Here is a 16,099-nt window from a genome sequence, read left to right on the forward strand (position 1 = left end):
TATTTGTGAGGCAAAATTCACCAAAGTGCTATCAGAACCACATTCTAAAGAAACATCTGTGGTTGCGTAACCACTCGGCGTGAGTAATGCTATTATCGCAATTATCATAATGCAGTTATTGTGATATAAAATGTATGACACGATATGCAATGACTGCACGCTTACTTTTTTTTTCCTTCTACTGCAGAGTGATGTTCACAACACACCAGTCATGTCTCGCATGGTATCGTAGAGTGTGGATTGATAAACACATTGTGACAAGTCACTAAAGCGCGGCATTCGCATTGCGCTGTTACCACTTAGTATTTAAAACGGCATAAAATGCTATTTTGATGTACTCGATATTCACGCACATGTAAGCAGGTAGTGCCTATAGCAGACGACGCGCGGCGCAATCTACCTTATCAGTGGTTCAGCCAGCGCCCGCCAGGCAGCGACTCTGCTCAAGTAGTGTAGTTTGCTTGCTTGCATATCACTTTGCTTGTTAGCGAGCAAACTTCAGCGAGCAACGTCTGGCTGATCTGTGGAGAAGAATGTGAGAATTTAGGATTAAAATGTAGCATTATAAAATCTGGTTTTATGGTCTTCAATCAAATGTGAACAGACGGTGTTTATACAAGGCCAGGAAATACCTAGAGTAAAAGAATATACAAATCTTGGTGAATGGATAAATGAAGATGATAGATATCTGGAGACACAGGAAAAAAACAATAGCAAAAGGGAAGATAAATGCAGCCATAATTAAACGCTATGGTGATACAATAGGTACGAAGTGCTCCGGGGTATTCGGAAAGGTGCAATGGTTCCAGGACTTGCATTTGAAAATTCAGTTGTTTGCTTTAAGTCAAGATTGCAGAATGTTCAACACATCGCTACAAGGAGTTGCTAAAACGTCGCGTTAAGGTATCACAGCGGCCAGTTCATTCATTTAAAATGGCACCAAATCTTCTTGTGAAGTGCTTGAATCGCAATGAGGCAATCAAATTGAAATGATTGTGACAGATGGAGGGTGCAACAATCGCACATCGTGTGCTTGACACATGCAGCCAGTAATTTAATTGCTTCGAAAAGACTGCTCAAAGCCAAAGGAGTTTCCACATCATAAAAAAAAAATGCATACCACCAGTGGATGGGACAGTCACCGCAAGCAGAATATATAGCATGTGTCCTCATTTGAGTACATCAGGGCTGAATGGTCGAGTGGGTCACGGATAGTGCGTAGCATCGTTTTGCACTACAGCTACAGCTCTTCCCATTTTACTTTGTTTAACTTGGTGACAATTAGGCTCAGTCGCCTAGATTTCACCGCTCTTGAAAACGCAGACGAAAAGTTTGCTCAGATTAATGGAAATTTGTCCAACATATACCATAAGTGAAACTGAAGACGAGGCCGAGGACGGTGAATCTTGTTGTGTTAACTGGAGGCTGTGTCTTTGTCACAGACAAATCAATCATTTGGTGAATCTTATGTGAACCGATCTGCCTAAAATGCATCATGTGGTGCAGACAAGTTTTTGATATGCCATGAGCTAGCTTTAGTGGAGTTTCTGATAAAAATTACCCTATTTCAATCGGCTACCTAATCTGTGCAAATATTTCTGACTTTATATGGCAAGAGTGTTTGTTGAGCTGGCTTACAAAACCAACTTCTATTCATTATTCAAAGAGGAAAATTATGTCCAAACTAGCGAAGAATAAATAACAAAGCCTAAAGGCATGCAACAATACCATTGAATATTGAATAAATAACAAATTTCAAGGCATGCAACATTCACCATTGTCAGGGTTAGTGCACCATTTGCCAGTGCCAAGAATATAACGGTTCACTTTAATAATAAAACTCCATATGTATCCAAAAGTTCAGTAGTACTGTGTTTTTAACTCCGATGTTCTGCACCTTTATATCAATGTGTACAATTTGTTGTATGTTATCTGCTAATGAGTTGCAATTTTCAGTGCCCACACCTCATCCCGGTGGCATTCATTGTGGAGCCCACCAGTTTGCCTGCGATGACAACAGGCGGTGCGTGGACAAGTCGCGTAGGTGTGATGGCCATCGCGAGTGCAATGACGGCTATGATGAAGAAAACTGTGTGGAACCAGGTTCTGAAGGTAATTGCCTTTATTGTCTCCTGTGTCATGACTGAGGACAAAGGTGCACACTGCATGGCTGCTAGGTGGAGGGGGGGGGTGGGGGGGAAGGGGACCGTTAGAGCCAGTATCGCCATTGTAATCTCAAGCAGAGCATAGAGAAAGGTACAAGTGTTAATAGTAGGTTCTCTAGGAGAGAGGCTCTGTTGTCTCTGTCACAAGATGGCCAGATGGATGAGATGGCATAGCAAAGCTTTTCACGCAGAATGGTGACGACAGTGCACCGCTTTCAGGCTTTAATTACAAAGGCTCATTCAAAAGATGTTATTTTAGATGTAACAGAATCGCATCACATATTTTCAGTACTCCAGAGACTTGTTGCTAGCATCGCAGGACAAATCGGTGAAGTGGTTGGTCTAGGCTCTAGGCATAGGTCACCATCCCATTCAGAATGGTTGCAGAATCGTTCAATAAATGGGGGACTACAAATGTACGGTGCACCGGGAGGACGAGGTGTTGCAGTCAGTATATATACAGCAATAAAAAGCTGTTTGAGATTGAGGACTAAATGAGCTTCTGCAAAGGTAACATCCTATTTGTAATTGCGAGAATCGGAGGCATGCTATTTTTTAAAATAAAGTCTGGTGCGCATTATATTTGGGGCATAGGGGTGCCCATTTGGCTGAGGGGGGGGGGGGGGGGGGCAGTGGAATCTAAAACGTACTGCCAAATAAAGCAGTGAGGTGTTCAGATGCTTTTTATGCCTGTTCTTCTAACTCGGATTGCCGGATAATTTGGTCAATTCTGTCGGTCCCATCAAGACAGAAGTCAACTGCACCTTAGTGTAGTCTCTTGGCCTAGTTACCGCAGAAGCAGATGCTTCGAATGTGTATTGTAGTTAGTGTTTAAACAGGGAATGCAGTTTTAAGGACAGAGGGTATTTAATTTCACAATCATCTCGTTTTGCTCTAAAATTAAGCACTTATTATTTGAAGGCTGTTACATTTTCATTTCAGCTTTTTAGCCTTGTGTTTTGACTGCTGACTTGTCCCTTGCCCTATCTTTTATTTTCTTCATCCTGTGGCAGTTTCTCAAATGTTCTTTTTGCAGATGTGTTGATTCAAGTGCATTTAGCGCTTTTTTTTTTAACACTGAACTATAGACATTTACAAACTATTCATTCTCCTCCGTGACACCACACATAGGTCCTCCACATCAAGGATTTCAGTGCAAGCCTGATCAATTCAATTGTGATGGCCGTAGGTGTTTAGAAAAATTCCAGAAATGTGATGGTCATCGTGACTGTGTTGATGAGACTGATGAACAGGACTGCCCCCCTAGAGCAGGTGAAATATTCAGTTCACTGTTTTATGTGAAATAATATATTTGTAATTACTTGACATGACATGGCTTTTGGCATGAAACTATCTACCTCAAATACAAGTACCAAATCATGCATGATTGGAACTCTCCTGTATGACCTCTGTAAGGTTCCTATTCATCTTTATGCTGCTGCCTTTCCATTGCTAGGTTTTGCCCTGTTGTGTGCTCTGACACTTCCACTAATACTCCTATTGTTGCTGTGCCTTCTGGAATATAAGGTACAAAATTGTGAAGGCCTACTTCCTGCACTGTTCAGTGGCTTTTTATGCTCAGGATTGCAACTTGTCTTGTACGCCTGCTTAGCAGAGATTTGCATTTGGCTTTCCTCCTGCTGGTTTCCTAACAGCAAGTCGGCACTTTTTCCATGTTGGCTCTTTGGTGCTGCTTCTGAGCTTGAAAAATCATTTTTTGACTTTGAAATATTGTCCCCTCGCTTGCCTCCTTGTTCATACAGTTAAACCTGGATGTAATAAAATTGACAAATTCCCGAAAAACTTCGTTATAAAGAGGATTTCGTTATGTGCAGGTTCGGTACGAAAATTCGAAAAAGAAATGCTGACCGTATTTACTCGATTCTAACGCACTCTCGATTGTAACGTGCACCCGTTTTCCTTGACTAAACGAGAGGGAAGAAAATCCTTTACTTTTCTTCGTCGAAGCACTCGTCCTTGGAATGTCGCACCAGGTACTGGATGCGTGGACACGTGTCGTTTCGCACAAGCGCGAGGCGTCGGAAACGAAGAGCGAGCGACACGATGGCATCGTAGCGTCACCTAGTGTCAAGTTAGTGAAGTGACGCGCAGAAACTTGCGCAGTAACCAAAGAGTGGTGCTGTCAGCGCGTTGAAAAAAAGTTTTTCCTTCGGCAACATCAACTTGGAAAAGGAGAGTGCTGGCTTGGCGGGCTAGGCCAGCTGCAGCAAGCAGTGGGATCAGGTTTGAATGAAGGGAGGGGGAAAGGTCACGTCCGAGGCGGCAAGATCACCGGGTCGAGGGATGCAGGCCCGCCTCGCACGCGCTCGCACGCACGCACACGCATGTGCGCTCGCTCTCGCCTCGCAGTCGCCGTGAATTTGAGAGCGCCAAGCGTGATGCCGCTGCCGCTTCGCATTCTGTCGCGGCGGAGAAGGTGCTTCCAGTTGCTGCTCGCGCAAAAATGATAAAATTTGGGGCGAAATTTCTAGGTTGTCGGCGGGGGAAATTTGTTATTTCGAGGGGGTCTCCCGCTGCCACTTCGTTACGTAAAGGTCTTAAATACATGTGCTTCTATGGAGTAACGGCGGGTAATAGAAATACTTCGTTATATCCAGGAATTCGTTATATGGAGGTTTGTTATAAGCAGGTTTAACTTTATACACTTTTTCCTCATGGCTGCCAGCTTTTCAAGACTGAAACTTAGCTTGGCCTGCTTGTACTGGCACAGATGTGCATGGCTCTCCGGTTTGTGGTTATGGAAAGCATCAAATTGTTCCTGAACTAATTCCTTTTGAAGGCTGAGGTTACCCACTTTGCTTAGTCACATCCAGTTAATACTCCTGCTGTGCAAGACTGAAATTGTTTGGCCTGCTTGTACTGGCCTGGATGTGCATGGCTCTCCTGTTAGTGGTGGTGGAAATCACTGAATGGCTCTAATTCCTTTGGAAGGCTAAGGTTACTTGATTTGCTAAGTCACATCTATCTATTACTCCTACCATGCTGTCTTCTGTGTTGTGGCTGAAGGTTGAAAGTGCTTGTTGAGCATTTGAGCTATGAAGCACTCTATCGGGGGCTCTGGTGTGGATGAAAACAGTATTGAACTGTGAGCACTGGCTGATAGCCATGGGTCAGTTCATGGCATTGTACGCATTGTCAGGGGTTCGTTTCTAACGTCAAGCAATTTCTACAGTACCTCCTCACCACACTGATGGATTCCAGTGCGGTCCTGACCAGTTTGTTTGTGATGGCCGTCGATGTGTGCCTTCTGCGGGCAAGTGTGATGGTCGTCCTGATTGTGCTGATGGCACTGATGAACAGGACTGCCCATCAAGAGAAGGTAACTACACTTGAGCCACTTCCTTTCAGCCTCCAGTCATGAAGAATGAAGAGCCATTGCATTTTTGTCAGTTGGCTAAACCTGATTGGCACGCTTGTCTTAACTGGTGGCCATCCTTCATGCAGTTCCGACTCATCATGAAGGAGCTCATTGTGGACCCAATCAGTTTGTTTGTGATGGCCGTCGTTGTGTTGATGCATCTGGAAAATGTGATGGTCGCCCTGATTGTGCTGATGGCACTGATGAACATGATTGTCCATCAAAAGAAGGTAACCATGCACCTGCCACTCCTGTTCTTTATAACATGAGTTGGCTTCTTAAGAAGTGGTTCTGCCTCCTTGATAGTAAGCTTCTATCTTTAAAATAAATCTTGTGCAGTTCCTACTCATCATGAAGGATCTCATTGTGGACCCAATCAGTTTGCTTGTGACGGTCGTCGTTGTGTTGATGAATCTGCAAAATGTGATGGTCGTCCTGATTGCGCTGATGGCACTGATGAACACGATTGTCCATCAAGAGAAGGTAACCATGCACCTGCCATTCCTAGTGTTGTTGTTGTTGTTTACCAAAACATTGGTTGGCTTAAGAAACAGTTCTGTTTCCTTGATAGTAAGCCTGTATAAACATTGTGCAGTTCCAACTCATCATGAAGAAGCTCATTGTGGACCAAATCAGTTTGTTTGTGACAGTCGTCGCTGTGTTGATGCATCTGGAAAATGCGATGGTCGTCCTGATTGTGCTGATGGCACTGATGAACATGATTGTCCATCGAAAGAAGGTAACCATGTACCCGACGCTCCTGTTGTTTATCAAATTATGAGTTGGGTTAAGGAACAATTGTTTCCTTGATAGTAAGCCTCTGAAAAATTTTGTGCAGTTCCAACTCATCATGAAGCTCATTGTGGACCCAATCAGTTTGTCTGTGATGGCCGTCGTTGTGTTGATGAGTCTGCAAAATGTGATGGTCGTCCTGATTGCGTGGATGGCACTGATGAACATGATTGTCCATCAAGAGAAGGTAATCATGCACCTGCCACTCCTGTTATCATTTACCAAAGCATGGGTTGGCTTAAAATTTTGCATCCTTAATAGTAAGCCTCTATCTGTAAATGAAATCTTGTGTAGTTCCAACTCATCATGGAGCCCATTGTGGACCAAATCAGTTTGTTTGTGATGGTCTGTGGTGTATTGACTTATCTGGAAAATGTGATGGTCATCCTGATTGTGCTGATGGATCTGATGAGCATGACTGCCCACCACAGGGTGATCATACGATCATACTTTGTCATGAACTTTTTGTTCTTATCCTCACTTGGCAAGCCAATACACTTGTGATGCTATGTTAGGTGAGTCTACATGCCTGTGGAGTGAAGTCTCATGTTATTGCTTGCCCACCATGGTGGCTCGGTGGCTATGGCCTGCTGCTGCTGAGCACAAGGTTGGTTTTATTTCCACCAGGGGCAGCTGTATTCTGCGGAAGGAGGAATGCAAAAACAATTGTGTAGTTTGATTTAGGTGCACATTAAAGAACTTCAGTTGGTGAAAATTAATTTGGAGCTCCCCACTGCAGCATCCATCATGAACCTCTGTTAGTCACAACCATATGAACCCATAGAAAGCATAGGGGAAATTGTATAATGACTAAATGATGGAGGATGGGTACTTGGCTCCCACTGGTGGCAAGTTGTTCTTTCACCAGCTTTCATTGCCCTTTGTTTTGTCATTTCTACATTTCGGTAAAACAACGAATGAATGATTTACCCTACGATTTCCTTGTCCTCATTCTGTTGGCTTCACTTAGTTAACTAACAAAAATCGAGCCCCTCAGTTCCCTCCCATCTTGTTCATGACCCATTGTGCGGTTTCAGGACTTTCAGTTGCACAATTTGACCCGGTGAAGCAGGGTACCATGTATAGGGCCCGAAAGATTCCTCAAGAAAACATTCCTGTATTGTACAGCTTAGTGCACATAGTCTCGGACTCTGAAACTGCATTTTTGTGCACTCTTGGTAGCTGTATTAACCCCTTCGCATCTGCCAGTTCAGCACTGCTCTGCGCCTGGTGTTCCGCAGCACAGTTACCTGCTTCGTTGAGCATGTGCTGCATTATAAGAAAATGGCTCTAAAATCTGCTACAGACATTGTATTTACAAAATGTCTGATTAATTTTGTTCAAGGCTTTCGCATAAGATGCATTAAAAAAAACTAGAAAGTGAGCATAAAAAAGTAACGCAGAGAGCACTTTAGCGTTTTTTGCATTCCAAATGCCTCTCGGACTTTTGAACTTGGCCTTCAAAGACTAAGCACAGCATCGAATGGTTCTGCTTCAGTTTTCAGTGGTATGTTCTGAAAGAAGTGAGCCCACTTGGAAGCCTGTATGCCTTTTTCGAGCCTGATACTCGGGTTGCCATGGCTACAACAGAGCAGAGTCTGGCGAGCAGGAAGCTTTCCATTGTTTCACGAACTCTCGCTGAAAGTGTAGACAAATATGTGCATCTAGTGGGCGAATCCCCAGAACAAGTAGAAAATAGCCTGTAATGTGCTGCCATCTATGAAAAATGGCCAGAGTCAGCCGTTCTTTGAGCATCCGGCAAATCGCCGGTCACTCCGACTTTGTCCTTGGCCGTCGCGGTCAGATCGCGGACTATGTAAGCAAATGGGTTAACGAACTAAAAACAGAGTAATAAACTGATTCAGCATTTTTGTTTAGAACGGGAAAGAGTATGCCGAATCATTAACAAAATTCGTTAATATTTTCAAATATGGCAGTATTTAAGTGCAACATGGCATGTGGCATGTTCAAGAAATAGTAGTACAAGCAAGTATGCTTAAAAATTATACGAATTTCTTGCTTAATTGCATTTAGGCATCATAGCACTAAACCATTCGCTACATTATTACATGTAAAGAGTATGGGGTCAGTGCAAGAATAAAGTGAAAATGGGTATATCGTGATGAAGAATGGTTTGATAGAGTAAAAAAACTTCAGTAATTGCTATTGTCTTCATGCATCCAGTGCATATCTGCCCTTGACTGTGAATGTAGTTATTGCATCTTGGAGTTTTTTCTAGATAAACAACTTGGCGTCATGAATCTGATGGCGGCATTACAACAACCATGCTTTTTGTGTGGTCTCTACAAACGCATCACCTATAAGAAAAATAAGGAATTAGCCGTCATTACAATCTACTGACAATTTATTACAGGGCAAGCAAGTAAACATTTGTGGAAAGTCACTGCAAAACACTGGGAATCCTCCATGATTAAATTTAATTATGGGGTTTTTATGTGCCAAAACCACGATATGATTATGAGGCACGCCGTAGTGGGGGGACTCGGGGAAATTTGGACCACCTGGGGTTCTTTAACGTGCACCTAAATCTAAGTACACAGGTGCTTTCGCATTTCGCCCCCATCGAAATGCGGCCGCCATGGCCGAGATTCGATCCCACAACCCCGTGCTCAGCAGCCCAACACGCCACTGAGCAACCATGGTGGGTATCCTCCACATGATCAAAATCATTGAGAAACTGTTTTCACATGTAGAAATACAGAATTGAAAACACACAGAAATAACACCAAGATAAAAAGGAGCTAAAGTTAGCTGTATTATTCAAATATATAATGACCAAGAACAGGGGAACCCTACTCCTACATATGATGCATCCTAAACATTTTTTCCAGAGCTGATTTCACTTCCTGACAAGTAAAAAGGGGTTCTTAGTGGTAGTGATTAATTGAAAAATGCTTAAGTTAACCATACAAAAGCTTGCCACACACAGTTAGCTCGCATGTGCTTTTTTGAGGGAAGTGGTTTAAATTGACAAACGAGTTGGGCAGGGTTAGAAGAATGGTATTTGTTTGTGTGTCTTTCATATTCCTATTGTATACCCTCAGATTTTCTGTGGTACCACATTTAAACTTGTTTTCTTACATGTCAGTGTTCTGAAGTTTCTTTCAAGTGACAGCTTTCCTATGTTACAATGGCCATTTTACAGTGCCAAGGTGCAAATGCTCACTTCCAAGATTTAGTGATGCACTGCCATGTTAATAAATTCTCGCTGAGGAAATTTTCAGTTATAACACAGTGATTGAAATTAAAGGTGCATGGCTTACCCCCAGTATGCAAAAGTAGGGCACGATTTCTTCGGCAAAGCTTTTAAAGAATCTGTCTGGCAGAAGCATTTCCCTCAGTGGCTTTTGTCCTGCATTGAAGTGAATTACGCTGACAATGATGAAAACTGCTCTTCGGTAGCAATTCAGCTGGTTGCTGTTTGTGTGCAGGTACAGAGGCACGAAACTTGTGCTGCTTGATTTCCTAGCTATCATGTTGTGCGTGATGTTCGGCCTCCAGAAAATTGGTACATAAAAGGAGTTGCTTCGTACATTTGTTTTGACTTGCACATGAATGTCCACACCTACTAGTGGATTGCTTGTGAAGGTGTAGCCTTAAGTGGTTGCTTTATGTGCTCCAGCTTCTGAAAGATTTTGGGTCTTGGACAGTTACCTACAATTGACTCTTGGACACTTTCCACAGTTTCTCCTCCTCATGGTGAAGGTGTTCAGTGTGAACACAATCAGTTCATTTGTGATGGTCGACGGTGTGTTGATGTATCAAAGAGATGCGACAACCGCCCTGATTGTGCTGATGGAGCTGACGAACATTACTGCTCGTCGACTGAAGGTGAAAAGTTGTTTTCGTGGCTTCATTGCTGCTGAATTAGCTTCTTGAGAACTGCATTAGTGGTGGTGCTCATTTGCTTAAACTTTACACTATTTCATCACAATTTTGTTGGAATAAATTTTGGGGTTTTCATCACCAGACTGCTGCTTCTCCTTAGAAGCTATTTGCTGTATCGTGCTGTGGAGGAAATCCAGGAATGTTCACTTGCCTGTTCGTTTCTGGAACACAGAACTGTTTTGTCGCAGCCAACATATGATTCCAAAGCTTCAAAGGTGCATGTGCATAGCACTTCCTGTGTAAACCCGACAGTGTACCTTCTGAATTGTAAGCCCAAAACTGAATGTAGCCTTCTAGCAATTTCTGTACTCTGAATTTTTGCAGTCGGGTGTACTCTGTAATTATATGCACAGCATAGCCTTTCAAGTATTTTGTATGTTGTCTTGCTAGCAATCTCACTCTGGTTTTGTTTTTATTTAATTGGAGACTGCAGTGTGCCTCATCCTAGAAGTTCCTGTCTCAAATTATTTGTGGCTGAAACATTGCCTTCAAGCTTTACTGCATTTTGTCTGCTTTCATAAAATTTTTGTGCTGAGTAAACAGTGTAGAACATGCCTGCCGATAGTTGTCACAATAGCAGCTTCGCAAAAGTGCTAAAGGATTTTTGATGTGAAACTATACTGAGCATATCGATCAAAGCATTGCTTCATGGCTTCTGTGTCCTATGCTGAGGCGAGTGCCTTTCTGTGTTTCTGCCTGGTTTCCTTCCTTGCAACTCATTTGAGTGGAGGCAGCCCAAATAGTTTCGGTAGTCTCTGTCCAGCATTTTCTAAAGCTTCTTTCTGCTTGGCAAATGCTCTGCATCGATTCTATTTGTGGTGGCTACTTGGCAGTTTGTGAAAGCTTGCATTAATTTTTTAATGCACATTTTGGGCATGCATTTCGCTTCAGTTTGAAGATTACATGGCGGAATGGAGTGTTCTTGGATAGGCTGTTCGATTTCAGCATCTGGAATGTTGCTGTTTGGCTAGGCCAGCCTTTTGTGTTCCAACTGAACTTTATCTGCTGGCATGAAAGGTGGAACTGGAAAGCTGCTTTGCTAGGCTTTCTCAAGGGGTCTTGGTAGCTATTGATTCTTCTCTGAACAGCTTCAATGGCATTACTTTAGCTGGCATGTATATCAGGAGACATTATGAAAGACCAACTTCTGCCCACATTTATTTGATATCCATGGACTTTTTATGCAGTGCATCCACTTCATGGAGATGGATTTCAATGTGGACCGCATCAGTTTGTTTGTGATCACCGCCGGTGTGTTGATCTGTCTAGAAAGTGTGACACGCGTCCAGACTGCCTTGATGGAACCGATGAACATGATTGCCCATCGATTGAAGGTTGTGCTACTTCAGTGTTACACTTTTTCAGTGTTTCACTGCTGTGTGAAGTCTGCTTATATTTCTCTAGGCAGAGTGAAAGTTCTACACAAAAACCTGCTCTGTGCTTCTGAATGCTGACCTTTTCATTGGTTACTCTTGCATTGCTTGATGCAAATCTTACTCTAATTTGTTTAGGGGCCTTGAACTGAAAGCAATTGTAAGAAATGAGTTGAGTGTCTCCAAGCAGTCGACTGGTATGAAGTTCTGAATTCTGACTCTAACACTACCTTTTATGGATTTTTATTATGATGGTGCAACAAGAAAAAATTTCATTGAAGTTATGTCAGGGATTGGTGTTGCAGAAGTTGAATTAGAAAATGAGTTCGTTTCTTCGGGCTCTTGTTCACGCTTCGTTTTCTTTTTGGGCAACATTTGCCACAGCTTTCCCTCACCATTCTGAAGAGATTCTCTGTGGACTCGATCAGTTCGTTTGCGATGGTCGCCGATGTGTTGACGCATCAAGAAGATGTGATGGTCACCTTGACTGTGCCGATGGAACTGATGAACATGGCTGCCCACATAAAGGTGGTTAGTCTTCAGTAGTGGTATTGTTTCAAGCTGAGCATAGTGACTCCTTTGTGCACTGCTGATTTTGGTGATTTGTCACTCTGCACTTGACTTGCACCAAAGTATCAATGCTTTGTTCAGCTCTGCATTCAGAGGTATTTTAATTAAAGCCTAGTCCTGCCACATATGCTGAAATTTACTCATTGCAGATGTTGCTTTTAAGCTTCGTTTATGAATGATTCAAGAAAAATTATCTGATTTTCTAGTTTGTCTGAAGCCCTGTTTATATTTCACTGGCACTTCATGTCTTAGACATGACAGCGTGCATAATTTACTTTAATATAATAGCCTCTTCTGGTCATTAGGCATCCTACTCAAGGCTTGCAGCTTTCCTGCAGGTCTTTAATTGCTCTTGTTTTCATGAAGCTTTCATCCCTTGTTTTACCTAGGGGGTCACTGTTAACATTGCAGAACAGTTAAAGGTAGACATTCCTGTTTTTTACTATGTGTTAATCATGTTTTTTTGCATTATTTTTCTGTTAGTGCTTGAACTCTAAACTTGACAGACAAGCACACATCCACTTCAGCTTTTCAGCCATATTTAACATCTTCTATGGCTCTAGTTAGTGAATGTTTTTTTTTTTCTATTTTTGCTTCTCATTTGAGGAACCTGTATCAGAGTGTTCAACTATTTGAATATGGATTTGAATATCTGGCATTAACCGTACCTCACTTATACTGCAAATATGCATATTGGTATTTGTTCGATTGCAGATGTAACCCATGCGATGACATATAGTTAATATTTCTAAACTGCAGACTTGTAAGTTTAGGCAATGTATGTGGCTAAGCTTAGCTACTACTTAAAGGGTACAACAGAAACACTGGTGTTCACCTTTTACGCAGTGCTGTCTTTCATGATCCTGTATATCATTTGTGTGCACCAGTGTATCATCCACTGCTAGCAGGTTTCTTTAAAAAGGTGAGCAAAGCACATTCACAGGCAGACATCCTCCCCTCCTCTAGAGAAAAAAAAAAAAAAAGCTAGACAGGGAACATTTGTGCTGGAGTCTCCAGGCTGAGTATATTGGGCAGTGCATATGTGCTGCACAAGGTCAGATCAGCCAGGTAAAAAAAAACTGAATTGGTGTGAGCAAGGTGCTGCAAAATCTAGGCGTACAGTTGACTTGGCCATCCATGGGGGCATGAATAGACATTGACGGCACTAGCTCACTGTGGTGGATATTTTGCTTCACATTTCGTTTCACATAAAAATTTCTTTTGCCAACATTTCTGTTTTGTGCAACACCTTGTGCAGTTCCATCTCACCACTTTGAAGGAGATCACTGTGGCTCTGGACAATTTGTTTGTGATGGTCGTCGATGTGTCAATTCTTCAAGAAAATGTGATGGCCACCTTGATTGTGCTGATGGCACTGATGAACAGGGCTGCCCGTCCTTAGAAGGTGTAACATTTTTTTATGTTCTTTACTTTTTGTAGAATTGTGAAAGATGTCACGGCAGCTCTGGATTCAAATTCTTGACGGCAACTAATTGCTTTTGAAAATTTTCTTCCTACATTTCCCATAGTGGCTCATTGGTTATGGCACTTGGTTGCTGAGCATGGGGCTTCCATTTTTGGCCGCAGAGGCTCATTCCAATTGGGGCTAAGTGCAAAAATAATCTATTGCGATATGTACTGTGAATGTTGCAGAACCCCAACTGGTAAAAAGTTATAAACTTGTAGCCGTTCTGTTGATTTTGGGCATTCAACCCCATCCATAAATCAATTATACTGCCACCTTATAATTCGCACATAGCCACTGAATTTAGCTAGGAGTTCTTCTTCCTGGGGTTTTACATGCCGAAACCAGTTCCGATTATGAGGCACGCTGTAGTGGAGGGTTCCGGATTAATTTTGACCACCTGGGGTTCTTTAACGTGCACTACAACGCAAGCACATAGGCGTTTTTTCATTTCACTTCCATTGAAATGGGCCTGCCGGGGCAGGGATTCGATCCCACTACCTCGTGCTCAGCAGCGCAACGTCTTAGCTGACTGAGACACCCCGGCAGGTACGATTTAGCTATGGGTGAACTCTTGAAGATGGCTTAGTTGCATTTCAGGATGGTACATTCTCATAACTGCTGTATTACAACAGAGTGCATTTGGAAGTGCCCTTAAACTTCACTCTGGCATGAATACATGAGCATAGCTGATCAAAATTCTAGTCGGATTACTTGCATATCTGGAGTTTTCATAAACATTCATAAACATCTGTATCTGTAGCGAATGTCCTTGGTGCATAGAACAATTTCCTTTTTTTTTTTTTAAGGAATGTTTCTATTTTGAGCACTTTCGTCTTGCAAATGGCAGATATTCTATATTCTCCTGCATGCTTTATTTAGCTAAACTTTCTGTGCTGTTTTCCTGTAGCCGATGCTTATGAGGGCCTCATTATCCTCATGTACCCTCAAGGACTTCTAAAACATTAATGTTGTAGGTCCCAAGGTATACCTCACAAAAGCATCCATAAAATAGTACCCTTCAGCTCATTGCAGGGCATAATAATTTGCCATTTGTGACAAATCTTTGTATGTAGTTTAGACAGTGAATGTCCTCCTACATGGACAGTAGGGCCCTAACACACAGGCATGGAAGTTTTTTCGGGAAGTATTGTACATTACACTGGTGAAGACGGCCTCCACAGAAAATAGGTCTTGCACAAAATTGAGGGAATCAGTCAGCTGGAGCCGATGGACATTGCATGATTATCAGTGGTGCAGAGATTTTCTTAAGCAGCCAAGATTCCTGCATTATTGAGCATCCTTAATATAATCCCTTGTCCACAAATGCAGGGCTTGCATTGTTCAGACAGTTATGTGAAGATTTGATTCCTAAGCCCTCCAGAATGTAATCATTATTGGAATTTGCATTCTCTTTAAGCCAGTATGTTCGCCATTAAGAAATTATGTTGAACTCGATGCCCTGCATAGCTTGTTCCTTCAAGTGTTTCATGTTTGCATAATGCTTAATTCTATGCATTTAAGCTGATGAGCGAAACCACCTGGAGCATGATAGATTCCAGTGTGCACCTTGTATGTCATTCCATCATCACTTGTAAAGTAAGTTACTGTCATAGAGCTCCAGAAGTCTATAGTTTCTCATGCTTGCAAACCTCCAGAGCACATGAGGCTTCTTGAATGTGTTGTATTCCTTGCATAAATCTTTGGTCTCAAAAATGCGCTGCAAACACAAGAATCTTGGTTCACTGGAATGCCCGTTCTCCTCCAGTGTTTTTGTCTGTATTGGAAGCAGCACTGCTCCTTCATATAGTACTGTGCTAATGATCGTCACTTCTTACGGGGTGAAGAATCTCCCAGACTTCATTTTCATCAGAAAGGAAATCCTTTTTGCCATCAGAATTGCCTTCAATTAGTTATTCTTAGCGCATATGCCATGCCCCAATTGACATCAGCTTACCTGGTTGTTCCATATCTGTTCAGATAATCAAATGTTGAAATAGGAGCGTTGAAAATTTGTACTGAAATTACCTTAATTCTTCATAACACATTGTCGTTGTCATCTGTAACATTCACACCTGGTTTGTTTTTCACTGCCATAGCTCGTTCTTCCTAAATTAATATATTGCAAGTTGCATTGCAAGCGCTCTATTGAATGTTTATCCAATTCAGACAATTGAATTTTGTCATTAGCAAGATCATCCATAATTCATTCTTTTCACTCTCGTATCTGAAATTGAGACTTAACCGTCCATCTTTTTTAGTTTCCCTGTAGCCAGTGCTTATGAGGGCCTCAATGGTGTCATTGTCCTCATGTACACTCGGCCACAAAATATTGCGGGGGGCGCGAGCGCGTGGCGAAGTGGTCCTCCTCTCCTTCTAGAGGCGCACCCTGGTGTAGAGACCGACGCTTGCGCGCATGCGCATCCTTCCGTGACTGCAAGCATGC

General features: G+C 42.4%; 1 protein-coding gene across 41 annotated transcripts in view; it reads left to right on the plus strand.

Moving 5' to 3' along the window:
* The window catches only part of LOC119446815 (basement membrane-specific heparan sulfate proteoglycan core protein), a 436,128-nt gene that overhangs the window by 210,286 nt on the left and 209,743 nt on the right, over nucleotides 1-16,099 (plus strand). For 18 of the 41 annotated variants that reach the window (XM_049664395.1, XM_049664396.1, XM_049664417.1 and 15 more), the window contains 11 exons: nucleotides 1,957-2,112; nucleotides 3,297-3,437; nucleotides 5,359-5,505; nucleotides 5,631-5,774; nucleotides 5,884-6,027; nucleotides 6,140-6,283; nucleotides 6,383-6,523; nucleotides 10,042-10,188; nucleotides 11,433-11,579; nucleotides 12,003-12,146; nucleotides 13,447-13,593. In XM_049664395.1, coding sequence (XP_049520352.1) covers nucleotides 1,957-2,112; nucleotides 3,297-3,437; nucleotides 5,359-5,505; nucleotides 5,631-5,774; nucleotides 5,884-6,027; nucleotides 6,140-6,283; nucleotides 6,383-6,523; nucleotides 10,042-10,188; nucleotides 11,433-11,579; nucleotides 12,003-12,146; nucleotides 13,447-13,593 — 1,602 coding nt within the window. The remainder of the gene's footprint in view (nucleotides 1-1,956; nucleotides 2,113-3,296; nucleotides 3,438-5,358; nucleotides 5,506-5,630; nucleotides 5,775-5,883; nucleotides 6,028-6,139; nucleotides 6,284-6,382; nucleotides 6,524-10,041; nucleotides 10,189-11,432; nucleotides 11,580-12,002; nucleotides 12,147-13,446; nucleotides 13,594-16,099) is intronic. The other 23 variants (XM_049664434.1, XM_049664435.1, XM_049664436.1 and 20 more) reach the window with 21 other exon arrangements.

Source organism: Dermacentor silvarum, chromosome 3 (assembly GCF_013339745.2).
Source record: "Dermacentor silvarum isolate Dsil-2018 chromosome 3, BIME_Dsil_1.4, whole genome shotgun sequence".
Classification (NCBI taxonomy): Eukaryota; Metazoa; Arthropoda; class Arachnida; order Ixodida; family Ixodidae; genus Dermacentor; species Dermacentor silvarum.